The sequence below is a fragment of the Plodia interpunctella genome, chromosome 24, assembly GCF_027563975.2.
Source record: "Plodia interpunctella isolate USDA-ARS_2022_Savannah chromosome 24, ilPloInte3.2, whole genome shotgun sequence".
Classification (NCBI taxonomy): Eukaryota; Metazoa; Arthropoda; class Insecta; order Lepidoptera; family Pyralidae; genus Plodia; species Plodia interpunctella.
This window is the reverse complement of record NC_071317.1, coordinates 4,496,807-4,511,826: the sequence shown is the minus strand read 5'-3', so window position 1 is coordinate 4,511,826 and position 15,020 is coordinate 4,496,807. Positions and strand designations below refer to the sequence as shown.

The 15,020-nt window shown below is 32.6% G+C and overlaps 2 protein-coding genes across 3 annotated transcripts; one reads left to right on the top strand and one right to left on the bottom strand.

Annotated features, from left to right (window-relative positions):
* The first annotated feature begins 700 nt into the window (after window positions 1-700).
* Osi10a (Osiris 10a) lies at window positions 701-4,738 on the top strand. 2 transcript variants are annotated; one of them, XM_053763847.1, is made up of 4 exons: window positions 701-1,090; window positions 1,626-1,813; window positions 2,374-2,658; window positions 3,787-4,738. In XM_053763847.1, the coding sequence occupies exons 1-4, from the start codon at window positions 780-782 to the stop codon at window positions 3,996-3,998; spliced, it is 996 nt and encodes a 331-aa protein (XP_053619822.1). In that variant the 5' UTR covers window positions 701-779; the 3' UTR covers window positions 3,999-4,738. The 2 variants fall into 2 exon arrangements, with proteins under 2 accessions (XP_053619822.1, XP_053619823.1); XM_053763848.1 differs by having other exon boundaries at window positions 3,771-3,928.
* Window positions 4,739-8,044: 3,306 nt separating this feature from the next.
* Window positions 8,045-9,727, bottom strand: LOC128680606 (uncharacterized). The gene has a single exon (XM_053763862.2). It carries the CDS (start codon window positions 9,622-9,624, stop codon window positions 8,851-8,853), a length of 774 nt encoding a protein of 257 aa, XP_053619837.1. The 5' UTR covers window positions 9,625-9,727; the 3' UTR covers window positions 8,045-8,850.
* Window positions 9,728-15,020: the final 5,293 nt, after the last annotated feature.

Below are 15,020 nucleotides of genomic sequence, written 5' to 3'. Positions count from 1 at the left end.
CTCGCAAACAGACAGATAGACACGTCAGAATACTTTATTTTATAATGTAAGTATGTAGGATATTGTATCACCTGTGTTTTAAAATAACATTGTTGCTTCTAGCCTAGCGAAGGAAAACATAGGTGCCCATTAGTGATTATTATCGGCTAGTGTGTGAAATTGAGAAGGCAGTGAGAAACCATGTCATTAACATTGACAAGAAAGTGGCTGTGGGTGTTCCTTTCCACAAAACTACCAAGATACTCGGCTTTAAGGAATATACGGTACACGAGAGAAATACAAATAATATGGCATATAACGATCGCAAAAGCAAAAAAAAATATTTTAAAAATGTCATGAAATGACATTAATTGGTTGTGAGATAAGAATTATAATTAGAATACCAAACCACAAGTGCAAATAGCTACCTACCTATTTTGAAAATCAGAACGCATCCGAAAATTGCACGATAAAAAAACCAAAGCAAAACAATACGTAACCGAAATTACGCAACGTTTTGTAATAGCAGATACTCTCAGCGATAGTTTGCAAATTATGCTCGAATTTTCACCCTATTGTCGAGCAAGACGTGGGAAGACCCCGTGACGAGGCTTCATTGGATCCTCACCAAAACAATGGCCAAAGTTCACCGAGACATAACAAGGAAAGTCTATAAAACAGGCGAGGAGCTGCTACAATTTTGTTATACGTAACAATTGTATCATCTAAAGCAGTGGTGTTGTCTTTAATATTAATTTTAATCATAAAATGTATCTTTATTAACATTGAAAAACACTAAAATGTTGTCGTCTTCGAATGTATTAACGTTTTTGTTGATATCGATCAATGTTTTACAAGTTATACCAATCCAGTTGCAGCAAGGAGAAGAGCTGAAGGAAAACGTCGTTGAAGATTCATCTTTGAATGAATGTATTAGTATTCAGAGGAATACGGAAATAGGATTCTGTTTTGGAAAGGAATTATTGAATAATCTTAATCAGTTTAACGAACAAGACTCTTTCAGTTTGGCTACAGGTGTGTCGTTTGTAAGAGATGAAAAGACTCCAAGGGATTTCGCAAGCTTCTTGGACAAGGACCCAATGGATTTCCGGTAAATCACTTTTCTTTAAATTTAATTAATTATTTCTTTAAATTTAATTAATTATATGATTATTTATTTATCAGTTATAATAAATAGAAGTTTTATTCTTTACTAAACATAATCAAAATGACTTACACAAAATATCATTATTATTAGCCATTTTAATGTCCTTACTGTCGAGGCCTTCCTTATAGATGATTAAGGAGATAAAATATATTATAACGCATTTTCTATAGTTAATATTTATTACAGTGTTCTTACAACATGTACAATAGAACAAGTAATTAACATCTGATTGTCTACCTATTTATTAATTATTATAGTATAAAACAAAGTCCCTTCCCGCTGTCTGTCCCTATATGCTTAGATCTGGATATAGACGAGGGTTATTTTACAAGACAATAAAATAAGATCAACTAAGTTCAAAATCCTATGCTTTGTAACTTAACAACATTCTTCAAAACGCAATCAAAAACTCGATACCAACCACGTTCTTCTAAAACATCTAAGATGATCTAAAAGCAATTATTTTCTAAATCATTAGCACCATGATGGAGGATGCAAGCAACTTGATCTCTAAGAGGTCACTGCACTGGGATCTGAGTGCGTTGTACCCTGGGCTAGTGATGAAAGTTGGACCAACCTTGGCGAACGGTGTTTTGGAATTTGTTATGGACCCAAAAGTCAAAGACAGGGCATATCATCATCAAGGTCATGGAGAAGTTTCTACTGGTAGGTACCGATTAGGTAGATTCATTATTTAAAAATTTTCTTTTTCATAAATTGTAGAAAATAATTACAATTTTCGCCATGAGAGATTTTCTTTGGAGATTATTTAATTATTTAGTTCAATAGTATATTTTGAGAAATAAACTTAAATTCTGCACGAAATTAAGTTTTTATTTTTTTAATAATAAAAAAATAAAAATAGAAATCTTGTGAAAAATCATATACTTTTTGTTAATATATTTTCTTAATATAAATTGCATAATTTTTATTATATTGTAAAATATAAGCGCCATCTGTGAATTTACCGTTAAACTTTTCAAGGCTAACAAGATCAAGCGCAACCCAAGGCTCTTAGAACATGAACTTGAAATTTGAGAGACACCTAGCTGTAATATTTGGAACTAAATGGAAAACATCCATATATGTATAAGTTTCTCTTCACAATGCTTCTCATCTAATTAAAAACATATATGCGAAAAATAGATAAAGCCATATCAATTGAGTGTGACTAGAATTTTAAAATTATAGTTAATCTAGATCTTGCTTGTTTTTTTCATTTTCAGGACGACTTTTGGCACGAAATTTATTAGTGCCTTTCTTGCTTGGCTTCAAGTTCCAACTATCAACCTTATTGCCCTTAATATTAGGGGTATTATTGATTGCTAGCAAAAAGGCGTTTCTTTTGGCAAAGTTGGCATTATTAGCTGTAACCGTATTCGGAGGAGGGTCCAGTTTTGGGGGATCTTACGGTGGTGGATCTTATGGAGGGTTTCCTGGACCATCGATTTCTGCATATACTTCTGCCGAAAATGCTCATTACCACGATATCCATTCGGGAGGAGGGGGAGGTCAGTTTTAATATTATTATCTAACATTAAATAACAGAAAATGTAGTTTTTAAACATCTGCCAATATTCTAACAAAACGGAGCAAGTATCCATCTAATTATATATAAAAAACGATTTTTTTCATTTTAACTATTTCTTTAATGATGTTGTGTGGCTATGTTTATAGAACAACTTCAAAAGCCATGCTTAGTCGTGATTGGTTGCGACGACGCAGCTCGTTGTTGCTCCGTTGTTTTCTATAAATTTTGACAGTGCACAAAGCACATGCTTTGACATACGTCGTAACTTCTATGTTGTTCAGCATTGATCCATCGATGGAAGTCAACGTGATGGGACACAACGGAGCAATGGGACATGACTCTTACATTTATCATTAAAAACAAGAATTCAGATTAATATGACTGAATAAAGTTTATCAAACGAACACTAGTGTCAGATATTTGCATAATGTATTATCCGGCTAAACTGATATCCCGAAGGATATATGCGAGTAAAAATGATTAATTGTTATAGAATTAAGTATTTTAATTAGACTGAAAGTAAGGATCAAAATATTTGGTCCCAGGTCCAATGTCTCCTTGCCAGTGTTCAATAACAAAACCTTCAAATGGATTATAAAAAAAATATTTAAAATCCTAAAAATGTAAGTGTAACACCTAGGTAGGTAGTAACATTGTTAGATATTGGCTTTGGCACCTGTAAATATACCCTTTAAAAATTAGCACCAATTCGAAATTATTGAAAACGTTATTTTTTATATTTTAAATTCAATTTTTTTGTTTGTTTTGTTTCAAACATTAAATAATAATATAAATTATATTTTATTGAATATAATATACTTATAAATTATATTACATAAAATAACTATACTTAAATATGTTTAATAAAATTGTGGAATATAATTGTTTTATCAGATTTTCTATCCTATAATTTCAAAAATGTTCACTATTGATTTTATAGAACAAATAAAATCAATAGTGAACAATTTTGAAATTTCATAAAAATCAAGACAAATTCTTACTTCGTTTACAAACTTTCACATAGTAATATTAATGAGATTAAAAAAGAAAAAAACGAACCTAATGTACTTTGCTTCCAACGCCTCCGTATAGACATTTTTGATTTCAGGCTACTATAACAGAAGACCTCACCACGCCGAGTACTATTATAGGGAGAAGTCCAACCAGGAGCAGACCACGGCCACTCCTATAACTCCCGATGAGCTAAGAGATAGACTAGAAAGACTGTTTGTTACTAAAAAAGAGTTAGAGGAACCTAGAGACGAAGTAAAAGTCAGAAACGCTAGAAATTTCGCTTGGACTCCAATCAATACTGGTTGATAAGAAAACAATATTTTTATAGCAATTTGTAATTCATTTATTTACCGTCTTTGTCATAAAAAAGTTAAAATTTAATCAATTGAATACTTTTTGAGAATACTGGCCATATGTCAACGCATAAATAATTCCTAACTCACCTCGTACGATATCCACGAGGGTATTTGGGTGGTCCTTATGTGTGTGTATTTGTGCATAATCTATTTAGAAATCAAAGTTATAATTGACAAAACGAAACAAAATATTTTATTGGTTTTAACTTTTTTATGAATAGGAGAATGTAAAATTTTAAAAGACATTGATTAACTTTTACATTTTGATCTTTTTCTTGTGTTATTCATTATATTTTTTATACAATTTTAATACTAGTCAATCTCGTTAGTATAGCCTATACTTATTTCCATAATTTTCACACTTTGCCTCAGCCTATTATAATGGACAATGTGTTTTCTTTAAAATAACAAATAAATTCATTTCTCTTATGGTCTACAATTTTCATTGATTACTTGAACTAATATTCAATTCTTCTTCTTCGTCGAGTCGACCGCTCTAATCGCAACTTGCAACGTGATTGGTAACTAGTGCTAGCTTAAATTATTTTGGAATAAAATTCTGCCACGGCCAGATACTAACATTTAATTAATAGATACGATACTTGTATACAATACTAGCTTTTGCCCCCGAGGGCGAAACCGATTTCGCCGCATATAATTTCCCACGAGCGCAGTTATTTTTTGATGAAACCTATGTCCCTATGTCCTTCTCCGTACTTCAAACTCTAAGTACGTAGTACATTGATTAGATAGAGCGTAAAGAGGTAACAAATAAACTTATGAAAGATATGATGATGAAATTACATTATTTACTTCGAGTGTTGGTTTTGTTAATTTCTTTATAAACATAATAACAACTTAACACTTGGTCTGTTACCATAATGGTTACAGAAGATGTTCATTCATATCTTAAATGTTCAACGTTATTGTAATTGAATGTTGGTCTCCTCATTATATAATGTCCATACAAAGTTGATCTTACAGATTCTACTCCTTACTTTTTTATTTATAGTCACATTTTTCTGTAGACGTTTATAATAACTAACCTAAATGCTAAGTGCACTTTTTATGTAATGGTCAATAAAGAAATAAGTGCATATAATACTCTCTCCCGCGTCGCCCCCGTTGCGTTAGTGCATCCTGCATTGTTCCTTCATGCTCTGTTTATTGAGAAAACTTGCTAATTCACTTGTACAGACCACACATCATGCTACTTTACATTGAGCTTTATGCGTAGGCAATAGCGGCGATTTTGTAAATGAATTTGTGTAGTTTCATATATCGTCTGGGCCTACATGGCATCGTGAAGAGTTTCCTATTTTAAATAAATACTTACATCTATATTAAGAGCATTATAAGTATATCGTTAATTAAGATTTGAACACAAATCATTGTTATACTAGGAGATACGATGATAGATGACAACATCATTCCCAAAGAGAGTTGATGTCAGATTACCGGCCTTATTTTTTACGCGTAACTTTTATTTTCGAAGATAATCATACGAGAGGGGCGCCCCAAAGCTAACTTAGAGTTAGCTCAACAATATGCCAGTTAAAGTAAAATAAAATAAATAAATAAATAAATAAATATATCAGGACAAATCACACAGATTGAGCTAGCCCCAAAGTAAGTTCGAGACTTGTGTTATGGGATACTAACTCAACCATACTATATTTTATAACAAATACATATATAGATAAACATCCAAGACCCGGGCCAATCAGAAAAAGATCATTTTCCATCATGACCCGACCGGGGTTCGAACCCGGGACCTCTCGGTTCAGTGGCAAGAACCTTACCACTGCGCCACCGAGGTCGTCATCAAAGTAAAGATTGGACTACCGATATTTTTTAACACAAATCATCTATATCTAGAGACTAACTGTCAGTTTTGCTCTGTCTCTTATCTAGATTCAGCGGTATCCGCTATTATACTACGGTTATAATGTATGAAATCGCTGCGTTTTTACATCCTTCCATTATAAGTACACTCTACTGCGAATTGCACTATTCAAATCAGACGCAAAATCACCTTTACATATCCTACTAATATTATAAATGCGAAAGTTTGTGAGGATGTGTTTGTTACACTTTCACGCAAAATCTACTGGATCGAATTTAGAAAAAAAAAAGATTTTTATTACCAATTCCATCGGATATACCTACAGTATTGTATGCGTATTTAAATACACAAGATTTCATTTCTATTACGATAGCTTTCATTACAGGAATTCCGCGAATTATTAAAAAGACTATTTATCCATATTAGTATTAACTCGCATGTAACATTAATTATACTAGTAATTATGTTATTATGCACGGTAAGGTGAATGAACCTGTAAATAATAATTACTCATTCGATCCGTTTAATCTTCCAACGACACGTAAGATTAATAACTTTTTAGAAATCACATTTTAAGAAATGTGCCCTTATATTACTCGAAGTATTGTATAATTTTATTTTATATAGGATAATTAAAAAAATATATATATATTTTAATTCGTATTCCATTTTAAATTAAAACAAAGACGTATCTAGGATTTTATTAAAATACAATCTATTATTTTCCATATAAAATATTTTTTGTGTATAAGGGTGTCCCGAAAACAGATTTTGCTCTAAGTTACACATGCATAATTTTTTTTATTTCATTTCAAAAGCAGAATTCGTAAAATTAAAACAACCCGTGACGACTTAATATCAAAATTGTAATTATTATAATATTTTAAAATTATAAACAATGTTTTTTATTTTATATTATATAATTTAAATTTAGCACCTATTTAAGAAACATAATTTATAAGAAATTTTTATTTCTTGCGACTCCATACGGTCTATTAAATTTATTAGATTTGTCCTTTTATGTGACAAGAAATCCCGTTAAACTTTTAAAAAATGGAAATATCAAAAATGCCTAGCAAGATGATGTAGGTCGAATCTCATTATATCTATAACACATACATATGCGCAAACGCAAGTATGTATGCAGTGACGCGTGCTGGTATGTCATACTTTTCTCTTTGTAATTCTATATGGTTGTACACGCAAGTTCCGAGAAATGGTGGACTTAAAATGGAGCACCTATTTTGTACAGTTTAATCGAAAATACTATAGTCCATTTCTAAACCAAAGCAAAATATGGACTTTGCACTGCGGTGTCTCTTAATAATGTATTCCGTTTCCTTGACACAACCATGGGAGAGTGTTCTGATAATAATATATAACCGTATTTAAAATATTTTGGATTTGATGTTAAAAATGCTCATATTCAAAGCAATTTGAACTTCTTTATTTAATTTATTTACTGAGTAAAATATAAAACAAATACATATTTAATAGATGCACATATTTATTTATTAAGACAAATATGTAAAATAAAATCACAAATTCACTAATTACAAATATCAATAACCTAAATGTATAAATCAAATTGTTTATAGACAGACAATAAGAAAAATCTATTTCTATAATTTTTGCAACACGAAACACTAATAAGAACCGACTTAATTGACAGTGAACTGAACAAACTCACAATATAATACCTAATTTCCCGAGGATATAAAAACTAAAAAAATATCTGAAGCATCTTTTGCACGATGTAGGTGAAAGACCTACATTTTATGCATGAAATGAAACGTGTCATAAAAAACTAATGAAACGCTACTTTTCCGTTCGCAAACATATAATTTGGTCAATGAACAATACTTTTTTAAAATAACAATGTTTTTTTTTCTGCGAATTTTCACGCGAGTAATGTTTAGGAATTAAATCGTAATTAGCTGATCTGATTGATTTTATTGGTTATAATATTGACAATTAATTTTCATGTCAACTGACAAGGAAAAAATGAGAATACAATAATAATATATATTTTTTTGTAACAGTATTGTATAATTTTAATAAAGATCTTTTTTGATAATGTTTATTTCCGAATAAGAAATTTTAATTAAGTATCACAATATTTGAGATTGTGCTAGGTAAATAAAAAAGGATTCATGTAACAATAGTTTTATTTGAGCCATGGCAACCACTCACGCCGGTCCCGGAAATAAAACAAGACAGAACTGTAAATTATTTTCATTCCACCCATTATCTCACCAAGAATATCTTCCATCAACATATAATTAGACTATTATGCTATTATTATATTATATAAATCATATAACATTTTGTAATAAATATAATTCATTAAAGGTACTCGCGTGACCACCTTATTATTATCGATTACGAGATGAAATGGAATATTTCTACTTATACTAAAGCAGCACCTTAACAAACATAATTAAATATCCTAATCATTTTAACATATATTCTTAATACTATTTTTACAAAATTGGACAACTGAACGTTTAGAACAGAAATGCATAGTACCCGTCGACTACCCTACTTACAAATATTATACCATCATTATGTGTTATTATTAATAATTGTTATGTCAATAATCTGCATTATGAATACAAAGATAAATATGGTGCGAAAGATTATACGATTAATACTTATTACATACGCTGTTATTTACATTATGCGATATGTAATTTAATTATTATATCAACATAATCATGCCATTAAATATTTGGATACATTTCGGCGTAGTCTACGTCATACGTACTAGCGAATAAATAGTTATCTTTTATATAATCTCCTCTAGTGTCGTTTTTGCATTACAATAAATAATTTAAATATTTGCCTCCTATTTGCTACAGCAAAAGGGCCAAAATACGTTGAGTATTGTTTAAATGCCCGTTGTCGTTATTATTTGTTAAGAGTCGTAAGCCATTTTTTTCAATATTGTCTCTTTTTACTGCTGCTTAGCGGCATAGGCTCTGTAGGCCCTATCCTGTGCTGCAGCTTCATCTTCAACGCTCCTTCTGTAGTGTCCACCTGGACCAGTAGCATCAAAGTCACCTCCGTAGTGGGAAGACGAATAAGTATGACTCTGAGACACCTGCGGATGCTTCACTATTTCATACGTAGTCTTCTCATGAGATTCTCCGCCAGATACGAGCTTCTTCAGACCGATGATTGCAGATAAAAGTAATGCTATCTTGCCAATGAGCAGGGCTTTGCCAGCAATCAAGGCTATGGCCTGGAAGGCGATTGCCAAGAATCCTCCTTTGATAGCAACACCAGCTAGGATAGGTCCAATCATCTTCTTCAGTTTGCCTCTCGCCTCACTCATTGATCTTGCTACATCTTCGCCTACAGTTGTTGGAGTTAGCACGACGCGATGTGTCTGCATTAGTTTTGTAGTTGCCAAATTAAGATATTTATCTACTTGTTCCGACGGCAGTGTGTTCAAGTCGCCTTCAGGAAGTGAAGATGGAAATGCTCTTCCTATGTCCGGTCTTCGAACTAATGATATTCCTTCCAAGATCGGAAGGGCGTCCATTCTGGCAGCTCGGTCGATGATTTTGGCGGCATTGACCTTGAAACACTTGACGATCTCCTGTGACCTTTCACAGTTGTCGTACACCCTTCCAAGAAGTTTGAGCCCTGCTCCGAGAGTATCAGCAGAAGTAAGAGAAAGAAGAACACTTAAACACAAGAAGACTGTTTGTCCGCGGCACTGCATGGTGACAAAAACCCGCGGATGCTTATCAAACGCTGGACGAATGTCCAGTCAAAGCCGTTGCGCCTATTGAAATGTGCAGAAAATACATGAGCACTGGCATTTATCTATTTTCACCGGGAACTGCATTTATCTATAAATCTTTTAGAGCGTGCAATCGTTGCATCGTATGGCCGTGCACTGAGGCGTGCCCGTATGGCGGTGTGCACGATCTTGGTCTTGACAATGTGGATTGCGTGGTCAGTGTCAAGTGCAACGTCTTCAGGATTTGCGCGGAATTCCTAGGTTTAAGAATTTGGATCAAGAATTTTTGAATGGCCATCTGTAAGCAGCAGCTCCTATCAGAAACAATGAGTATTTGGTGTCAAACTAATAGAGATTTCATCTGTGGTATGTACCTATCTATATTCCTTTTATAAGTTGATTAGTTGTCCTGTATTTATTATTAATATTAACACACGTGAAATTTAATTCTCGTGATCTTAATTTAATGATGTGCAACAGTAGTTTGTCGTTACCATAGTGTAGTCTCATCCACCATAATAATATTAGGTGATTAGTGACTTTATGACTAAAATGTAATAACTTATTTCGTATCCTCAAGCCAAGTTACCGTAAATAGATGCTTTATGTTGCAGTAAGTGTCGAATCTACAAGGAATTTGGGCAGCTTGATGCATGTGCTATTGATTGCACATGGTTTTTTTTTTGTCTAACTGACTAAGTTTTTATACCTAACGAATGTCGGCGAACAACTTATATTTGGATTTTCATATCGATTTACCCTGTACATATTTTAACATTCATGAGAAATAATAAAAAGAAAATACATCCAGTGGGATTCAATCCGTCATCCATCATCAGACCATGCGCAAGACTTATGACAGTTACGTTAGTACCACATTGCATCAAAATGAATGCACCATGACTCCTGTTCACTATTCAAGTTAATCAACTGAAATAATTAACTTTATGTTCCTAAGTCACTAATTGCAATTAAGCAATCGTGGTTTCTAGTGACAATAATTGTTCTTGTTGGTAGATACTATGAATCGTGCATTGAATCTGCCAAATTCTGTACAGTCTGTCTATTTATTTTATTTATTTATTTTTATTAATAACACACTAGCAACTCATTAAGCTGATGCGTGCGTGTCTTGAAGTTTGGAGATGTTATCCAATCTGTTCTTAAAACTGTTGACTGAAGGTGCAGTGACGACATTCTCATTGAATTTGTTCCAGTCTCGAACCACACGATTGGATAGAAAATTACTCTTCGGTTTTCTTTTTGCTGATGTGCGACACAGTTTCAAGGAATGACCTCTTAATTTATTATTTTCCGAATAATGATGTAATCTATAAAGATTAAAATATAAATGAGGGTGTTGTGTTGGGTCCTCTTGGCTGATAATGCTAGATGTTTTTCAAGCCTTAACAATCTTGACCATTTTACATGTATACGACTTTTTAATTTTTTCTATATATATCATTCTATTACTCTTTCACGCAAAATCTTCTTTGGTTAATTCAATTGGTTTATAACCTAAAATAACACTAAGGATACTTTTTATCCAGAAATTCCTAGGGGAGAGGAGCCCTGGACGCAGCTAATCATTTATATTTCACATTTCAGGAAGATCACCATTTCCAAGTTGCAAGATTAATTTTATGCACCCGAAACGATGATGCCCACTTTCCGTCTGGTACGTAATTATTATTACATCACAATATTATAACCTAAATATTTCGTGTGAGATAAAAATCTATATTCCAAGAAACATAAACCTATCTTCATATTGCCTGCAACATGATCAGTCACGTAGTAATAATCATCTCAATTGCGCTTTCATTAGGAAATTATGATCCAGTTATAACAGTTTCAAGACGTCTAAGTGTAAGTATTAAGCATAGTCTGTCTGTCTAGTGTCTATCAAGATTCAACCCAAAAACAAACCGATAATTTAAATTTTCGTGAGATCCTCTTATATTATACACTGAAATTGGGCATGGTATTTTTCCAATTTTTTGCGTCCAATTTTTCGCTATTGCCCGTTTGCATCAATAATCGCGTGACTCATTCAGTTTCAAGTTTTGATGACATTTATAACGCAAAGTAATAATACTTATTAATTTTATTTCATGCACTTTTCAGCAAAAACTGTCCAGTTATTTTAGAGAAGATATATTTATGAGAATATTCGAATAAAATATGCTAAAAGTCATGTTAGTGTTGGGTAATCCACAAAATGGTAGTCCAAAATCTTGTAAAACTCGTAAGTATGTTATATTTTTATGGTTTTGATATGATCTACATGTCACGCATAATATTTTAACTAATTTTCGGAATAATAATGACATGAAAAATATCTGGAATCTAGTTGAAATTGATCACACGACCATTGTCCATGAGAGACAGTGCTTATAAGACTGATTTAATGAGATCGTATGTTTTAATAAAACTTTTATACCTTTAGAAAAATTAAATTATTCTTTATATTTTCAAGGTTTCAACGCCATCTATCTACATAAAAGAGAACTTTCTCTACTTAGTTTTGCTCACTATACTTTCTGATGCCGGCTACACACTATCGCCGAACTCGAACAGATGCCGACGCAATGAATGAACATTGCGTAGTTTATATGAGTGCTTTTATTTACCGCATTGAAAAACCAGCAATGCATACCAAATTCGCTAGAGTTCGGCGAACTGTTTCACAATAAAGTATAGCCAGCATTATACAAAGTTAGGTAAAACAAACGCTTGCGTGGTTTGTTTAAATTTTTCCTTATTTGTTCTACTTCTTTGTGACTTGTAATTAGATTTCTTCTTTGTCAATAGTAGATTGAAGTATAGGCTATTATATAATATGCCTTTATCTTCAGATGCATGCCCAATATATGTAAAATAATCATGAAACAAAATAATTATACTGGCTAGAATATAACAAACTTTCTTGGCACTATTTCATGGAGTGGTTTGCCATTGCCTTCTCCATTTTATACACAATTTAATAATCAATCAGTGTGCAGGTTTCCTTACGATGTTTTCCTTCACCTGAAACAAGTGGTGGTCGATGAAAACTACTACATATGAGTCAGATTGGCATACAAACTCAAATGTCACGAATAAGATTCGAGCCTAGGACCTTTCGAACCACCGGCGGGCCTCTTAACCATTACACCACCACCGCTGCCAAGCAATAGTATGTACAATATTCATGAAACAAAATAATTATATAATTACATTATAAAATAAAATTAATAATAATATTACTCATGAAATTGCACTCGTCAAAATATAATAAAAAAATTTCTTTACAATGATCGCAATTTCTCGAAATCACAGCTAAAGACCTGTCATAAAATTTGTCATGGGAAAACGAATGACAACTAACTTTCACTCAGTCTCTATGATGAACTATTAGGGATATAATTCGCTTAATTAAAGCATATTATTTTGATATACATCATTTGATCGAAGATTTTCTTAGTGGACTTACATTTTTAAAATCGGCAGATACGTAGGTACTAACGCCGGGAGCCTCGTACAATAAAAAAAAAACGTATTGCACTCCTGGAGTGCTGGCAGAAGTGAAAACTTGAATATTAACGTTGTGCATTTTTGACGTCTTACGAATTTTCGATCAGGTCACGTGTCCTGACGCGAGCTTAACATTTTTTACCCAACACAAAAAGTGCACAACGCCGCTAAGAAGTTTTCACTTCAAAAACCTTAAAGTTTTGAAGATTCAGCTGGGATTATGCGACATGCTAGACGTCAGCCAAATAATAGGAATGCTGTTGTTATCTATCAACTTTTAAGGCATTTCATTCCTTAGTAATCTCTTACGACATCCGTGTGAGTGAAGTGATATGAAGTAGTAGTATCCTAGGATCGGATCGCATGCACTCATTGTAAGTTTTTATTGTCCTCTTCTTCTTCTTCATAGACGTAATTCTCATGGCTGAGGGTTGAGGCATGAAACATACATAATGACTTTCTTGGCACTATTAATGGAGCGGTTTGCCGTTGCCTTCTCCATTTCACACACAAATTGATAATCAACCAGAGTGCAGATTTCTTCACGATGTTTCCTTTCACCGTTTTTTATTGTTACATCCCAACTAATATTAAAGTTTGTTTGTTACCTCTTCACACGTTACCTACTCAACACATTCATCTTGAAATTCCGCATATATATAATTAAGAGAATGGAGAATGACATAGGATACCATCATTATTGATAAAAGTAAAAAAATAATATTTCCAAGCATATACTGTGTCCTTGCAAATAACCTTCTCAGTAAGATAGACCTACCTTAATCCAAGAGAAAGCATTAAAATCATACAAGTACCTAGTAAAGTATAATTGCATTGTGTGCAACTCTCACTTTAAAAATGTGACTTATCATTGTGACAGTAAGAAAAACGCAACAAGGGCCCGAAGTGTTGGATAAAGAATAACTAACTATCAATCAATAGAAATTCTAAAAAGCGTTGATGTCATCAATAGGAGATATAGAGGAAATAATAGACATTATTATATTAGATGGACTACGTATGTGAGTTCATACAAAGGTCATTAGGACGTGGTTTGACTTACAGCGATTTGCTTGAACAGTCAATAAATGTCTTAGTATAATTTTTTAAAAATACATATTTTTTTAAATTATCATATGCACGATATTTATGCGCGCTTTTTAAAAATTATATATTAGCTTTTGCCCAAGATTTGCCCACGTGATTTTTCACGGGAGTTATTTTTGTAGAATGAAAGGTATTTCCTTCTCCGTACTTCAAACTGTAAGTATGCAAAATTTCAAGAAGTTATGTAAATAGAGCATGATGAGGTAACAAACTAACAAATGAATGAACGAACGAACGAACAAACATACTTTTGCATTCATAATATTAGTTAAGATTAGAATGTAGTTTTGACAAATATTATTTAATTTAGAATATCACGTGAAAAAGTGCCTGTGAAGGTCTAATTTCTGAATAAATCATTTGATTTTGATGATAATGGTGAACGGATTGCTACACTAAATTTACAAACGATACACTGATATCACATAGAGGAAACGTGTGTCAGTTTGTCTGTAGGGAGTAATACACTATTTGGATGCTACATTATCATTGAGTGACATTGGATAAATATTTTTTGAGCAAATAATCATTGTAAACCGCTGTACAACAAAACTCAGCTTTAGCTAATAAATATATGGCAGAGAAAGACGTATCATTGTTGTTAATTAATATTTTTGTCAGCCTTAGAACCTTTGGTGATTAATAAATTCGAGCTAAGAAAACATCTTGTAAAAAAACGAAGTGGAAAGGTCGGTTTGGTGTCGTGTTGTTCCACCCTGGAATAGAATCACTCCATGTCCTCCTGTGAATGT

Bases quoted from the DNA above. Each gene is read 5' to 3' on its own strand.
- Osi10a (XM_053763847.1), top strand. From the start codon at position 780: ATGTTGTCGTCTTCGAATGTATTAACGTTTTTGTTGATATCGATCAAT. The intron at 1,091-1,625 runs GTAAATCACTTT...CTAAATCATTAG, and splicing joins AAGGACCCAATGGATTTCCG to CACCATGATGGAGGATGCAA. The intron at 2,659-3,786 runs GTCAGTTTTAAT...TTTTGATTTCAG, and splicing joins CCATTCGGGAGGAGGGGGAG to GCTACTATAACAGAAGACCT.
- LOC128680606 (XM_053763862.2), bottom strand. From the start codon at position 9,624: ATGCAGTGCCGCGGACAAACAGTCTTCTTGTGTTTAAGTGTTCTTCTT.